Consider the following 16,438-nt stretch of genomic DNA (forward strand, 5'->3'; position numbering starts at 1 on the left):
GAACCACCGTGATAAAGGCGTTCCCGGCGCTCGTGTGCGTACGCATTGTATTTAAAGAGTCGACGATGTCTAGTATACCTAGATTTAAGGCACCAAAAGTGAAAAGTCAGGAAGAATGCTCGATCAGTTAACGCAGTCGGCGTTCACTCGAATAACTTTTGGTAAATATCTTTATGAGTTGAGGAAGTTTTGAAGATATCGTTTATATTTGCTACAACATAACTAAAAAATTGTCATTTTAGTTGCTTGCGGAAAAGAACATAAAGAAAACAAAGAAAAAACATTTTTGAGATGTAGGTTATTAAATTTGGGAGGGTTATTAATATTTCAAATGAAATGTGTTAAAAGTCCAATAGTAATGAATATATTTCTGAGATAAATTCATTTTTGAAGAATATATATATGTGTTAATTTAACAACTAACTTTACTGTAAAGTGACATATCCCGTACTTAAGCGATGTACTTCATATAAACAGTCTTGTTTCCAATTTTATTATTGAACATATTTTTATTTCTCTACAATCAGTTATTACACGGAATTAATATTATTTCATATTTAATGTTACAACATTTTAATGATTTGGAATATTGCAATTAATTTTGTGGAAAATTATTTTTTTTAATTGTGTCGTTGTTGTAGCAAATGAGCGTTATGAACTTTCATCGTATTATATTGTGTTAAAAACTAAATACCGCGCAAGCAGATTGCATACGTTATTACACAGCAATATCGACATCTATTATAACGTATCTTCTCATTCGCGTCTAATTATTGAATTCATAATGGAATTGTACCTGCTTGTATAAGACTTGCAAAGAAATTATTTTCTTCTTCTTTTCATTTTAGCTGCCTCGGACATTATAATCCAAATTATATGACGTATGTGCTGCCGACCCTTAACGTTTTATTCCCATGTACACTACCGTCGTCGCCGCACCGGCGGCGTTCCCGTTTTCTGCGCGATAGGAATTACGCGATAAATTATTCCGCGCCGTACTTATCTTTTCTTTCCCATCCTTTTTTTGTCTTTCTTTCGAATTACTGTCGTCGTTATTCAACTCGACCGCAATCACAAATCTGAGAAATAATCAAAAAGTGCACCGACACGTATTTTAACCGGGACACGGCGAAATCGCCTGCGACAAGAGAGAATTACTTCTTTTTTTTATAGGAAATAAACCAAAGTCGAACGATGTCGTTAGTCGTGGTATTAGCGGCACAGAACAAATCCATCGGGCTAAAATAGGATATATCCGAGAATATGGAACTTATATGTTGCCGCTCGCGTAACACTATCGACATATTATAATTGAATATCTTCGTAATATGCATGCACGATGTAGATTCGACTATTGTCGATGCGCCATCGATTGTGTTAAACTGCATTTATTAAAGATATCGATCAGCGAGCGATTACATAAATGCACGATACACATTCCTTAATGTCATTATATAAAAATTCTTTTTTTTATTTAATCTGACAATATTAATCACGTACAGAAAATTAAAAAGAAATAATGATTTATTTTTATTAATATTGGTATTTTATATTAATATGTATATATATATATATGTATGGGTAATTGTAAGTAATTGTTATCGTATTATTAACATCAAAATATTTTTTGCAATACTATAATTGGAACGGGAACTTTGTAGGATTGATTAAACGCGATAAATTTTTTTTATAAAACAAACGTGTTTATTTTTATGATTCTTTGCTGAAATGGAAAGTGGCAATTAATTTAATACGTATTTAACAGACTGTGAATATATAATGCGTGATTCGATGAGCGTATTTACAATAATACAGTACAATTAGAATTATACAGTCCTAAACGCGCAATTATAATTAAGACGTATCCACGACCAGTAATGTTCCAGCAGCGCTGGTCTTCGGTGTGCTCGGAAATGTGCATGATTATATTTACAAAATTAGATACAATATTTACAGAGAGTTCACTTACGGACTAATAAGCGTTATGCGACCGTTACTTCATCAACAAACAGTCGTGAATCTTTAGGAACAAGCTCTCGCGAGACGTCTGTCTTTTCTTTCTGTCATTTAACACTTGATGATTCGTTATCCACTTCATCGCGAGTGATCGACGAACAAACGACAGGAATGGCAAAGAGGGATGCGCCTCGAGTCCCAAAGAAGTGTCAGATGCGCGAGGAACTTTATCTTAAGATTTCTTGAGTCGGAATACGAAAGGAAAAATATATTCTCGTACTATTTATAATACATTTTAACCGTCTTATCGAAAATTATTACGAGTACTTGACAAAATTTTATAAATACGCGTGTATATAATAATTCGAAATCTACTACATGAAAATATGATTTCTTCGACATTTCGATGCCCATTCCGAAATCAAATGGATGAACGATTACGAAAGCAATATTCGTATATATATGTATATATCACTTCACTTTTCTCGTGCAACGTTATTTTGCTCGAGCATCGAAAAAAAATTATATATATATATAAATATTTACAATTAAGTTGTCAAACGCATAATATGGTTATATCGCTAATAAAATAAAGTATCACCGATAAAAAATAAATGCATTCATTCAAGCGTATTTAAAATAAATATTTATAAAGAACACTTTGTATTCTCTCTTGTACATTTTCTCTAATACCGTTACAAATATTATTATAATTATGTGCTGTTTGATATGAACAATGTTAGAAACAAAAATTACCGATGCGATTTAATTAATATAAAATAATTGCATTGTGCGTCATAACATCAGTTTCTGCACTGCATTTAGCTGCCATTATAATCATTATTCCCCGTGTTTATCGTAAATATCTAAACCACAAATATTGGCGAATTTACTGACAGTTATGACAATTAATGCAAATCAAAACAGGACGACTCTAAATCAAAGGATTCGTGTGTGAAAGGGATCACATGACAAAACATTTAAATTAGAGACCTATCCATCGTAATGAAACATTCAGTAAAATTCGCTCAGTTGCTTTTGATCGCGACCCAGTTTCAGGTTTCGATGATTCATCATGATTTCGCGTGGCAAATAAATTAGTCAACGTGGAGACGCGCGAAAGAGATTCGCGAGAATTAGAGAGTGCAGGTATACATATATACATAGGTAAATTAATACCGATCCTTAATTATATCTCGCGCGACGTCTCGCTCGCTAAATCAAAGCGCAAAAAAAATCTACATTCTCACCGATACCGCGTCACTATTTACAAGATCTATACGAAAGGGAAAGGGCCCTTAAGAACTTTCGTTCCACGTGAGTTTCGAAACGGTAGTATTTGGTCGTGATTTGGAAGAACATTGCGCAACGTGAAAAAGAGATACCGAGAAGGGAACGAAGAGTGACGATCACGCGCGTATCCTAAGTTTAGGAAAAAAGTCAAGCCATTAAATCTATCCGTCGTTATACATTATGATAATAAGCACAAGGCATCGAATCGATTTCGTACGTATATAATATTATGCGCGCGTGCTGCGAACGAATCATCAGCTCGCGGCCGAGTGGTTCATACGGGGCGATCGACCCCAAGTGGAAGAGTTAAAGCGCCTCAGTCGAGGTGACGGTCGATACGTCGCGAGTACTAGGGAATACTGTACAAGTGTGTAGTCACAGTCGTTCTGAAGCGAAGGAATTTTTTACATCTCGATTTCTCCCGACGAGAAACGTTACGATACGACCGGACGACCGTGCCCCAGCGGGTACCGGAAGCGAAACGAAGACCGGAAGAAAAAGGTGGGGAATCGGTCTATCTCCTGCCGGATCGGAGCACGATCGCCGCCCTTCTGCGCTAGACAAAGTAAGTACGCGGGTTGCCTGGATGCGCGGGAGCGAGGGCCTCCCCGGGTGGCGCGGTGGGCACCACCGGTGGTTCCGGTATGGTGCTGTAGAGATGGCTGCCTCTCGAAGACAGACTGGCCGGACGGCCGTTACCGACATGTAGCGCGCTGTAGCCGTGTTGATGAGGATGATGTTGATGATGCTGATGATGTTGGTGTTCCGCGCCGCTGTCCTCGTCCTCGGTACGGCTGGACGCCGAGCTGACGTAGGTAGACTGCGTGGGTGTCGGCGTGGGTGCATGGTGCACCGGTGCGACCAAAACGCCATTAGGCTTGGTCCAAACGTCCACGGCAGCGGACGGCGCCGCAGGATACCGCGTCGGCGTGCGGTTGCGGTCGTTGACCTTCTTGCTATCGCGCCGTTTGTCGACCGAGTCTGGCATGGCAAACCTCAGCTTCTCCCAGAACCTCTTCTCGCCCCAGATTACTACCGTGCACGTTTGCAGCAGCAGTTGCAACTCTGGGTCTCGGGTGGGCGTCTCAGTAGCTAGTAACACTACCACTCGACGTTTCCGCGAAGTCGGCCTAATGTTCTCCAGCGCCGTTCTCAGAGCGGCGCGGAATTCTACGTGCTGCCACTCATTCGCGAGGAACACCGGCGAAAAGATTATCACGATGCGTCTCGCAGAGGCCGCGGCCGGTGGTAGCGCCTCCTGCGGTCTGGCCGGCGGTAAGTCACGCCAGTGTAAACATAGAGCCAAGCCGGCTTGCTCCAATTCAGCTGCAAGAAATCTGGAGACGAAATCTTCGTCGCGCTCGCTGTAGATAATGTAACCGTCGTACAGTCTATCTCTCTCCTCATCAGGCGGTGCTGCCATTTTACCAAGTCGCAGACCGTAACGCGAATGGGCCCAGAGTCGCACATCTTGACGGAAAACGAAAGCTAGCGCGACAATGAGACAGACGGCGATCACGGCTACCAGAGCACCAGCAAGCAACGGCACAAAATTACTGCCTAGCAACGGAATTTCTTGGATACCGCGACTCACAGCTTCCGTGGACGGATCACCGCATCTTTCCATTGCTTGGGCGAGAGTCTCGGAACCGTCGCGGCAATACATCTTCTCCGGATCACCACGATGTTCCGCGAGCCAGGCACGTAGTCTGGCAGCATTCGCACACTCGCAGCTCCACGCATTGCCCTCTAGCGCGACCTTGGTACCATCACCGACGCTCGGCAAGGCCTCCCACGGTCGAAAGTCAACAATACGATTGTTATCCAGTCGTAACACCTCGAGATTTTGCATCTTCTTGAAAGTCGTATTGCCCACGGTGGCGATCGCATTATGATCCAGATACAATTCCGACATGCGCTCCAGCTGATCGAATTCAAAGCCCCGTAGTTCCCGTAATGCGTTATCCTCGAGATGAAGAACGCGCAAAGCACCGACACCGTTGAATGTGCGATTATGTATCGCGATGATACGGCTATTGTTCAAATACAGCACCTCCAAGCGACGTTTGCCGATGAAAACGTGACTGCTCAGATCACCTAGCTCATTACCGTCTAGATAGATCTCCGTCGCATCCATAGGTATTCGCTCCGGTACGTGTCTATACCCAGCATTGGAACAGTCAACGACGTTGCTGGACCAGCTGTGATCGTGATAGCATGAACAATTGTCTGGACAGGTCATCTCGCAGTCGCACGCATCAAAGTCGCAGCAGTGACAGAGCGCGAAACAGTGCGTATCGTATCGGCAGAGAAAGTCCTTCGACTTCAAGGACAACAGAGGACGCCGCGGTGTGGCGCGAGCATGCACCATGTCGCACGTGACAGCATTGAGATCCACGACGCGCGGATACTGTCGTAGCCGAGCCATCTCGTTGATCCGTGGCAACCATTCCATGGTGCAATCGCAGAGAATGGGATTGTCCCCGATATAAAACGCAGGAAGTTCTTTGTTTTCCGATACCGATTGTAAACCGAGGGCGGCGATCTCCAGTTTCTTGATCTCATTGCTGTAAAGCACTACCTTCTCCAGATTTGGCTTCTGCGAGAATGTGCCGGCCGCAACGTTACGTATCTTGTTGTTGTTTAGGAACAGCATCTCCACACTATCCGGCACGTTGACATCCTTAATCTCGGTGATGAGATTGTAGCTGGCGTCTAGCATCTTTATTCGCAGACTGTTGTGCACCATGTAATAATTCCCCAGCTCGCTTATTTGATTGGAGTGTATGTCCAGCCACTCTATGCTGGATGGTAGATGGCTGTAGTCGAACCACAGCAGCTTATTATCGGACACGTTTAGCCAAACGAGAGTCGAGAGACTCGTGAAGGCGCCTCGTATCTCCGTCAATTGATTTCCGTCCAGTCTTATAACCCGTAACACTGGATTATTTGAGAAAGCACTTTGTTCCACGTGACGAATGAAATTATTCGCTAGATTAAGCACTTGCAACGCCGGCAAAGTAGCGAATGCTTCGCGCGACACGTTCTCCAACTTGTTGTCCACTAAACGCAATCCGTATACCTCGTTCAAACCGGCAAACGAGTCGTTATCGATTCTTGACATTTGATTATTACCTAGATCGAGAGTTTTGAGAGAGTGCAACACGCGTACCGCGTAAGGAACTTCCGTCAGAGCGTTACCGCTCAAAGAGAGATCCTGAAGGTTCGTGAGATTGGCGAACACATGCCTATGTAGAACGCGCAGTCTGTTGCTGTCTAGGAAGAGCTGTCCGAGCGCACTGAGACCGACCGTGTGCACCGGTTCGAATCTGGTAATCCTGTTGTGCGAAAGCGTTAAGGAATGCAGGCTAATGAGCGAGGCGAAGCAACCGTCGGCGAGCGTATCGATATTGTTGTGTTCAAGCTTCAGAATTTGCAAGCTACTCAGACCTTTGAAGACGGACGCATCTATTTTCGTCAAGGCGTTGAATGATAGATCAAGGACGACGAGACGAATCAATTGTGAAAAAGTGTCCCGTTTCACCCAAGGGTTCGTCAATCCATTATTGCTGAGATCTAATTCCTGGAGTTCCTCGAGACTGTCCAGCAGCCCCGGCGCTAATACCGTCAGGGAATTGTTGCTGAGTATTAGCTGTCTCAACTCTCTCGTTTTGGAAAATAGTTCTGGTGGCAGTGCAACGAGTCTATTGCTAGACATGTTGAGGATTTGCAGAGACGTAAGGCCAGTTAGAGCGTGGTCACCTACCGATCCGATTGCGTTATCCTGTACCTTCAACACGGTCAAGCTACGCAAGCTGCTGAGCGCGCCGTCGGGCAAGGCACTGAGGTCGTTATTACTGATGTCGAGAATCTCGAGATTCGGCGTACAGGATTCGCCCCAATCGGCAAAACCCAGGGACGTGATGTCCTGTAACTTGTTGCGCGTCAAGTTCAAACTCACGATACTCTGCACCGGGCAGAACAGTTCCGACGGTAACGTCCAAAGATTGTTGTTGGTGAGATCGAGATGCTGCAGATTCGTCAAACCGCGAAGCGCATCGCGATGGAGTTCCAGCGTCATGGTCGACCAATCACCGTTGTGCGTTCGCATTGATAGACTGCGGAGATTGTGCACCAGGGCGAATACACCGCCCGGTAAGTACCGGATCTTGCAATGATCGACACGCAGTTTCGTAAGACGTGGTAACGGCAACAGGAAAAGATGCGAACCCTCGAGCTGACTTTCAAAGAATAATACATCACTGCATTCCAATCCCAACGATGTTATCGAGTCTATCTGTATCGCCGAAAGATTTCCAATCAGATCAGGCACGTTTGCGATCGTTTTGACCTGGCACGCCAGAACCTTTTCTGCGTCATCGTCTTCCTTCCTCCACTCGCAGCCGCTCGGCGCCTGCGAGAGACTTGTGATGCTGCGCCCGTACACCGTACAACGATCCAGCGTCAGGCACAGGACGACGATCGTCGACAGGATCGCCGACCACGACCACGACGTTACGCGACGACGCGCTTCCATCCTGGACGATGTTTCCGTAGTCGCACACCTGTAGCCGAAAAATACTCGTGCGGGTGCTTGAAAAATTGAACGCACCGTCACGCATTCATAGTTGCGGCACTCTGTTTAAACTATACACTCCGTTTCACGCCACGCCACGCCACGCCACAAGCAGAAAAAAAGCAAAACACGCTGATTTATATTCAGCCGACTCTAACCGATTTTCCCGCCGTCGGCGAACACGATTCACACCAACACCGACGCGACGACCCTCGACCTCGTCATCCGCTCGCGCGAATCGGTCGAGCATCGATCGCTCATCCCCAACGAATGAGACGCGAAGCGATCACCAACACAATAGATACGGTGGATATTTTACTGTCGTAATGATGACGACGTGATTACGTGCGACCCGGGGTGACGACGACTGCAACCCGGGATACGACGACATTCCACCGCGACGGTCGGAGTGCAACTGACTCCGAGACGGAGTTCACGTTCTATCGACGATCACGGGTATACCCTGCATAACTAGCAGCGTGCGGTTGCCTTCCCCTTCTCTCGGTTCTCCATTTCCACCACCGTTGCCATTGCCCCACCACTAGCAGGATATACCCCTTCCATTTTCTTTCCTTCAACGTGCTACACCGGCACTGACACAGAGACACGGTGCTCGCGAGAATGCTTCTCGACGAACGTTGAATGCCACAGGCGGCTGCCTACCTTCTTGCCTGCTTGCCTGCCTGCCTGCCTGCCTGCCTGCCTACCTCGGAGATGCAACAAACCAGCTGACTGACAACATTACTCTGCTCTCTCTCTCTCTCTCCCCTCTGTTCTTCTCTCTTTTTACTAGGTAAACACTAAACTGGTTCCTAGACGCACTGGCATGCATTTATCAAACGGCTTCTCTTTCGAACATTCTCTCCCTCGTTTCTTCATGCAAGGATCTTTCACCCTCGGGCGCCTCGTAACGTCCACGTCGTCTAATAGGCTATGGGATATCCCACGGCGCCTGTCGGCGAACTTTTATAGGATAAACATTGTTTTTTCCGCGATGATTTGTTGTTCCTCCATTTCGACGTTTGAACTTTCAACCGGCTGTTTTTGGCTACTCCCAAAAGTATTCGAGACAAACGTAACGTTGCATGCCGAAAAAGATTTGTTGCGTCTTCGTTGCGAACGTGAGTGGATTTCCCGCAAAAGTTTCGAAACAGATATGCTCAACACGTATATTTTCAAAGTTTCAGTTTGGACATGCAAACTTGCATGCGTGAGTGCATTTGCTACGCATTCAGTGTCAGTTTTAATCAGATTGCCCGCGTATGTAGGATAACCGATAACTTCGGCTACTAGATTCGATAAATCAAACTTGCTTGATAAATTATTAATTAATGGATTTGACAGCTGAACAAAACGGATATTGGTCAATTAGTTTGCGTGGAAATAATATTATATTTAGATAAAATTACATCACATTGTTGTATTTTTATAAAAATTTATCCAGAGTTGATTTAAAAATAATATGTTTGTGTGTGCAGCTTCTCTTAGGAAAAAACCAACTGCGTTATTCATGCATAGCTACCCCTAAAAGTAGGCGAGACCTTTAACGCCATCTGCATTTTATCTAGATAACTAACAAGCTTTTAGATCAAACTAATGCTCTTACCTAGATTTTAGAGATTACATATAAAAAGATTTAAATAATTAAAGGGACTATACTAAAACATAACAGTTTCTGTTAGAAGCTTTTTTCTTTACTTTATATATAATAGTTTGATAAGTTTTACAAAACCTTTAACAATTTTTGAAAATTTCTTTAAGTATTTTAATTATTTTGTTTTTAAAAATAATTCAAACGTCCGATCTCAATACTAAATCATTACTTATAATGTATTTTTATTCTGCCTAATTTAAATTAAATTAGGCAAATTTAATTTAATCTGCATATCTTAATGTTTATGGCGAAGAGTTGTAATTAACTCGTTTTAAATAATAATTCAAGTACAATTAATATAATATTCTGTAAAAGTAGTATATATTTTCCTTGTCACATGGAAAAAATCATTTTAACAGCTTTTAATAGAGATTTCAATAATAGATTAAAGTCCATTACATCTCATAGCAATTCTATTTGGATTAAAAAAAAATCTCGTGTGTAGATTCGGAGCCAAAGAGGAAATCGTTAATTGAAAGATTAGTATTGCTGCGCGCACGATATATTAATTGCATATCTCTTAACGTCTAACTTTTTCTCAAACTTATTGTAAACGACGGCTACTCATCTGTCGCTGTAAGATTGTATAAGATGATGAATCACGCAGGTATATTAGATGAGCGTACGGGATTATAAATTCGAAGTCGTACTGCGCGTGTACTCACGATGACGGATGGAGGCATTCATGGATTTAAACATACGGGGTTTCCACACTTCATTATGTATTTACGGCTTGTCAGCGTGATATCATTTCCCTGTCAGTCCTGTTGAGGACTAAACCGCCTCACGTCGCAATTGGAATACTTTATCAGTGTGACTAAGTGTATACGGGGCACACCTCCCTTCCTCCTGACGGCTAAGCGTATCGCTCACGTACCTATTACGTGCGTTATTTTCATTTAGCGTGATCCAAAGTACGAAGCGCACGATCTCTACGGTTATCTGAATCTCTTTAACCGTTCGTGGTCGTAAGAGTGGCACATAGGATATCGATTTTTTCTTTTTTGTAAAACAACAATTTGCAAGATTAGAGAACCTTAGATAAAGTAGCAACATCTATTTACTTAACGCGCTAAGCGAAATAATGTTAAAATACATAAACTGTTAAAGAGAGTATGTATCAACACCAAGGAAAGACTCGTAGTTATACACGCTCTCTTTCTCTCCCTCCCCCCTTCCTCCCTCATTTTTTTCTCTCTTTTTCTTTTCGTGGAAATACCGGAGAAATAATTTAAGCGATAGACGACGAAGTCTTTGAGTTGTCCGCGAGAGAATGAAAGATCTAAATAACCGTGCAGCCGCTCCTAGGGAATCTGTGAGGGAGAGTCCTTTCTTCTCTCGCTCCGGCAGCGTACTATCTGTTGAAATTTATGCTCGCACTAGTTTCATGCAAGCAAGGAAAAAGGAGCAGAGCCGAGTCTTTGAATGAACTGTTCTCTTATTTGAATAAATATTTTTTTCCGCTGCATCACGCGTGTGAGTTCATTTCACAAAAATGAAACATGGTTGTTAAATGACCGAAAAGTGCTATTCTAAGAAAGGTCCGCCTAAAAAACATCGGCGATGAGATGGATTGTTACATAAATCATCATTCCGTTACGGTTCGTCGATTAGGAATGTATTATAATTTGAGACCATAAGATCATTATCGAAAGAAAGGAGAGTATCGTTCTTTAATCTAAGCAATATATAGAATATATATTATTGCAAAGTGAAGTTGGAAAATGCATTAAAAAATTAACTTGGGTAATAAAGACAAATTTTGATGTACGCTTTACTTAATATTTGAGAAATTAGTAATTAGTGAACGAAGAATTTTCTTCTTGAAAATATTTTGCTTTATTTAATCAATAGTTGGAAAATAGATAACAAAAAGACAGCTTATATGAATTTCCATTTTGCATTTCAAGATGTCTGTAAAGGTGGTTTTCCGAAACGTGAGTCGACCTCCGATCTTCTGTGAAAAAGCGAAAGAAGAAAATGGTGTGGAAAGGAAGGCTTGTGACAAATCCCCTTCGATATGTAGGTACGGGAACTCGGAAAGAGTAGCGAACAAGCATCCAGTAAAAACCGATAATCGAATTCATGAACGGGAGAGTCGTATTTTCCTTCAGAAAAGCGTAGATGACACCGTTCATAGAAATTTCTTCGTTTCGAACAACAGAATCGCTCATTGCCTGTACGTTTGTTCGACGTGACGAAACTGCGGTCTGTCGACGACGGAAAGATCCTCGCATCGTCGCCCGCACTTTCACTCGAAGACCCATTCTCCGGAGGAGGTCAGCTAGGGTCAACAACGAAAACTGTATCGCGTCACGAAACGCCATGGGCATTAGCATACGAACGAAGGGCGCGCCGTGTGTCCGAGAAGGCCAGTTCGAATGGACGTACGGACGGATGGACGGGAAGACGAAGAGGTAAGTAGGTGCCACGAAGAAGTTGACGTTTCTCGTGCATGCACCGTGCATGCACGCCGGCTGGCCTCGCAGGCGGAGCTTTCGCGCTGGAAAGACCGCCTGCAGACCGCCCCAGTGTGTTTCGTTTCATCGTCGTCGATGTGGCGTGCAAGAAGGTCGGCGAATAAACGCGCTCCCGGATGGCGGTTAACGCGGCACCGACTGGCCGTCTTTACCGTAGTTGGAAAACGTCGGCGTCTCAATGGCGAGTTCCTGTACGGGACCACGTCTAGTCCTCCTGTACACGTAGCATCTGTGGAAGAATGTCCTACAGCGGAATGTTAAAAATGGTCGTGATGATTTTTGTGAAAAATTAATTTACAATAGAGAATACGTGATTAGTAAAGACTATTTATTATAGTTTTAATACTATGAACGCATTTAAAAATTCTTTTTCATAAAGGGACGATACAACAGAAAGAATCAAGTGACGAAATCAAGAGGGATTGTACTTCTTGGTTTGTACTACCTTATGTTCCAAAAATTTCGGACGAGTTTAAAAGAATTAGAACCTTTAATACTAAATTAGCTTTTACAAGCTTAAATAAATTAAATAGTTTGATCAAGGGACATAAAGACATTCTCCAATAGAAAAAAGAAAAAATGTGGTTTATAAAATTTCGTGTAAATCTTGCGATGCCTCTTGCGTCGGTCAGACAAAAAAAAACTAGACTAGCTGAGCACCGCAATCATATCAATCGGAATAGTAGCAAGCAATCAGTGATCACAAAACATCGTATTGAATTTGATCATGACTTCGATTGGGAAAATGTCGCGATTCTAGATGAAGAGCGAATGTGGTTTATAAAATTTTGTGTAAATCTTGCGATGCCTCTTACGTCGGTCAGACAAAAAGAAAACTAAAAACTAGACTAGCTGAGCACCGCAATCATATCAACCGGAATAGTAACAACCAATCAGTGATCACAGAACATCGTATTGAATTTGATCATGACTTCGATTGGGAAAATGTCGCGATTCTAGATGAAGAGCGTTTTCTGAATAAACGTTTAATATCGGAATACCTTCATATTTTAATGCAACAAAATAATTTAAATTTACGCTCAGATACAGAAGGTGTACATCATACCTATATATAATTATTAAAGGACATCAAATAGTTATATATTTTCGGTTATACAAATTTTGTTTATGTATCGACATCATCTTTTTCATGACATCATCTTTTTCTTTTTCTTTTCGTGTTTCTTTTTATTTTCGTGATTTGACCTGACATGTCTTTCCCAGTATATTAAGTGTAAAGTGTTTCTTTTTATTTTCGTGATTTGACCTGACATGTCTTTCCCAATATATTAAGTGTATTAGTCATGTTTCGTTCGAGCTGCGAGCAACATGCGTTTTTAATTTGATACTTTTTAGTGAATATTAATTGTATTTATTTGATCCAATGTTGAGACGAATTCCTTCTATGTCTTAGGATAAGTCACCGATTTTATTGTTAATTTGAAACTTGTTCAATATCAATATTTATAAGATAAATTAATGTTTAATAGATTATAACATCAAATCTGCTAATCTGGTGATGATTTTTCTTTGACATGAAGGGATTGATATTTTAAATTTGTTTGCTGAAGATGGTTCCAAAGTGAACTGAAACGTACTATTGTTGGAATAAAGATTCTAATTTGAATTGAAAAATTAAGATTGCGTATTAATTACCACGCTGATTCTCATTCGCCCTGGTTTTGGAGGTTTTTGTTATTAGTAAGGACCTTTACACTCATTTAAAATGTGGCGTTGATGCGTCTCCACAAATACTAATGCTCGGAAATATTAGGACATCCATTCAAAAAGAGAGCAGTTAAAAGTAGTTTGGAAAGCGTAGCCAAATCTGTCGAATAAATGTCGTAATTCTTTCTGAGAGAGAGAGAGAGAAGGGGGGGCTATAATTTTGCAAAGATCATAATGACGGTTAATTTTAGCAATAGTTTCATTAATAAACGTCTTCTAAGTCTAGATATCCTGCATTCACGGATTTCATTCTGAAAGTATTGATTTATTCGCTTCTAATTCAATTATATAACGCAATTATATTGTCATTATTCGCTTTTTTATCTCATGCATTTACACAATTTACACGTTAAATTATTCGCATAAATTATTCACCGGTATGATATGGAATTTTAATTTTAAGTGACGTTTGCAACTAGTTTAATAGGATTAGTTATCATTATACATGAAGATGCATAAGCGGATATGTTATTATTGCTAATTGCATCTTTGATTTATGAACTTTGTAATCAATCAGTTATATCACGTGAAAATCAGCGTAAATATGCAATATATATGAAATAGTTTTTGTTCGGTAAAACCTAAGTCATAAATCATTTTTCAGACTTAACGTTCATTTCATTTCATAATCCATTGCTGTAGATATTATCTTGATGAAGCTCTCCTGTCTGCTTCTCTCTTGTTCTGGTCTTATTATGACACTCAGACCTCGATGTAGTCTTACGCAACGCGAAATATCGGCAGTCCAGACTGTATGGAATGTTCGGTTGGGAAATCGGCTGCAAATATAAGATCTCGTCTCGAGCAGACTGAAGTTATAGTCGGATATTGGTAACGGAATCTTCTTCAGCTATAATGAGGTCACAGCCACAGAACGCCGAAGTACCTCGAAGGTATTATGAATTGATTTTGAAGATCGCCCACGGCGACTTCCTGCCAATCGATTGTAAGATTTGCCGCGAGTTTCGGAATGTTCCGGGATATTTGAAAATTTCAGATAATCTCAGAAATTCTTGGCGTGCCCGATAAGTAAATTTCCTATTATAGATAGTCGCCAGCAGCTATCCTGGGAATATCCGGTGGCTTGAAGCTAACAATTCAAGGACACGAGATATTTCTTTCGCAATCTTTGTTTTTTTTTATGAAATATAATAATATTCAGGATTAGCAAAAAATAATGTTTTTTTAAATATATTTTTGATGTTTCGTATGTGCTTTAATTTTTGAACATGTTTGAAACATGTTAAAAACATCAATTAAGCCCGTTTTAAACAGTTTGAAACGTGTATAAAACATTTTTGTCAACCTTGATGATATTGCATACGTTGATAATTTTTCATTTTTGAAAATGAAATACAAGATACACATATTAATATGAATTTATCGATGGTTCTCGTGGCTGCATAATGCTTTCAACCTTCTCTGATACATTTTGGAGTGCACGTGTCTCATCCTAGATATCTCTAATAGCTTTAATACCAATTCCTGCGAACCGCCAGACCCTCGCCAGATATTCAGAGATACCATAACCATTTGACAAGATACTGTGGCAAGTCGATCAGATATTCGAGAGCCTCGAAAGCCGTATCTCACGGACACCCATTTCGAAGGATTGACGTACATATACGCGAATCGGGTCGGAATGTAATCGCGACGAAGCGAGCCCCAGAATAGGCGTTTTCCATGGCCGGGATTTCGGGAGCCTAGTATCGGCCCCTTGTTGTTACGCACAATGTGACGCCTTAAATCTTCCTCGCCAATGTAGATTTGTACGTACACGCACGCGGACTTGCATTGGCGCGATCTCGAGGGGTGTATTGCGATGATGCCCTCCGCGAATCAAAACGTGCAACGAGTTCCCGTGTCCCTCGAGATATTTCACGGGGTGCGGAATGATCGTTACACCCCGTCGGGAAGCCATTAATCCGACACCCGGTATGGTATCTCGCAATCCGGCTTGCTGTCGACGGCGATGTAGCGTTTACCGATTCGTATCTCTTTCGCTGCCAGTCCACCAGTTATGTGACGTTTCTCCATCGCGGCAGCTATGCGGGACGTCTGAAGAATTCGACTAAATTTCTCGTTCGATATGCAAAGTCGTTGAACTTGGCGTTTTTACGCGAGATGAAGAATATCACAACAGCGCACATCTCGCAGGCACGCGATATATCGTTCTTCTGGAAACATTTTCTCATTTTTCCACAGCTGTTAGGATCCTTGAGGTATATTAGCTATGTCAAATTTTAATAAATATAGAAGAATGCAGATGATTTTTGAGATTTGCACACTCATACATGATTTTCACAGTAATAATAATATTAATATTCTTATAATAGATATTTATAATATAACGATAGTGACAACACCATCGTTATATTAAGATAATTTTTGAATGTAGTACATGAAATTTAAAACACCTAGAAAAATAATATGGCCTCATTGGAAGTTTATTATATTGCAAAAAATGTACTCTCTAAATCTAAATCAGTGGATAGATCTAAATCTAAATCACTAATTACCCAGTGACATACTTGGCACTGATAATCAGTGAAGTTCAACTAAAAAAGGAAGAAAGTCTCATTGGAAGTTTATTATATTGCAAAAAATGTACTCTCTAAAGTTAAATCAGTGGATAGTCACTAATTACCCAGTGACATTGGCACTGATAATCAGTGAAGTTCAACTAAAAAAGGAAGAATATTTGAGCATTAATAACTAAAATACTGATATTTGCATATTAATTTCAATCTT

At 41.3% G+C, this 16,438-nt stretch overlaps 1 protein-coding gene across 1 annotated transcript; it reads right to left on the bottom strand.

Annotated features, from left to right (window-relative positions):
• Positions 1 to 2,630: 2,630 nt before the first annotated feature.
• LOC108768152 (toll-like receptor Tollo) lies at positions 2,631 to 8,219 on the bottom strand. The gene has a single exon (XM_018518474.1). It carries the CDS (start codon positions 7,784 to 7,786, stop codon positions 3,806 to 3,808), a length of 3,981 nt encoding a protein of 1,326 aa, XP_018373976.1. The 5' UTR covers positions 7,787 to 8,219; the 3' UTR covers positions 2,631 to 3,805.
• Between the last annotated feature and the right edge of the window lie 8,219 nt (positions 8,220 to 16,438).

The sequence above is a fragment of the Trachymyrmex cornetzi genome, unplaced genomic scaffold, assembly GCF_001594075.2.
Source record: "Trachymyrmex cornetzi isolate Tcor2-1 unplaced genomic scaffold, Tcor1.1 scaffold75, whole genome shotgun sequence".
Lineage (NCBI taxonomy): Eukaryota > Metazoa > Arthropoda > Insecta > Hymenoptera > Formicidae > Trachymyrmex > Trachymyrmex cornetzi.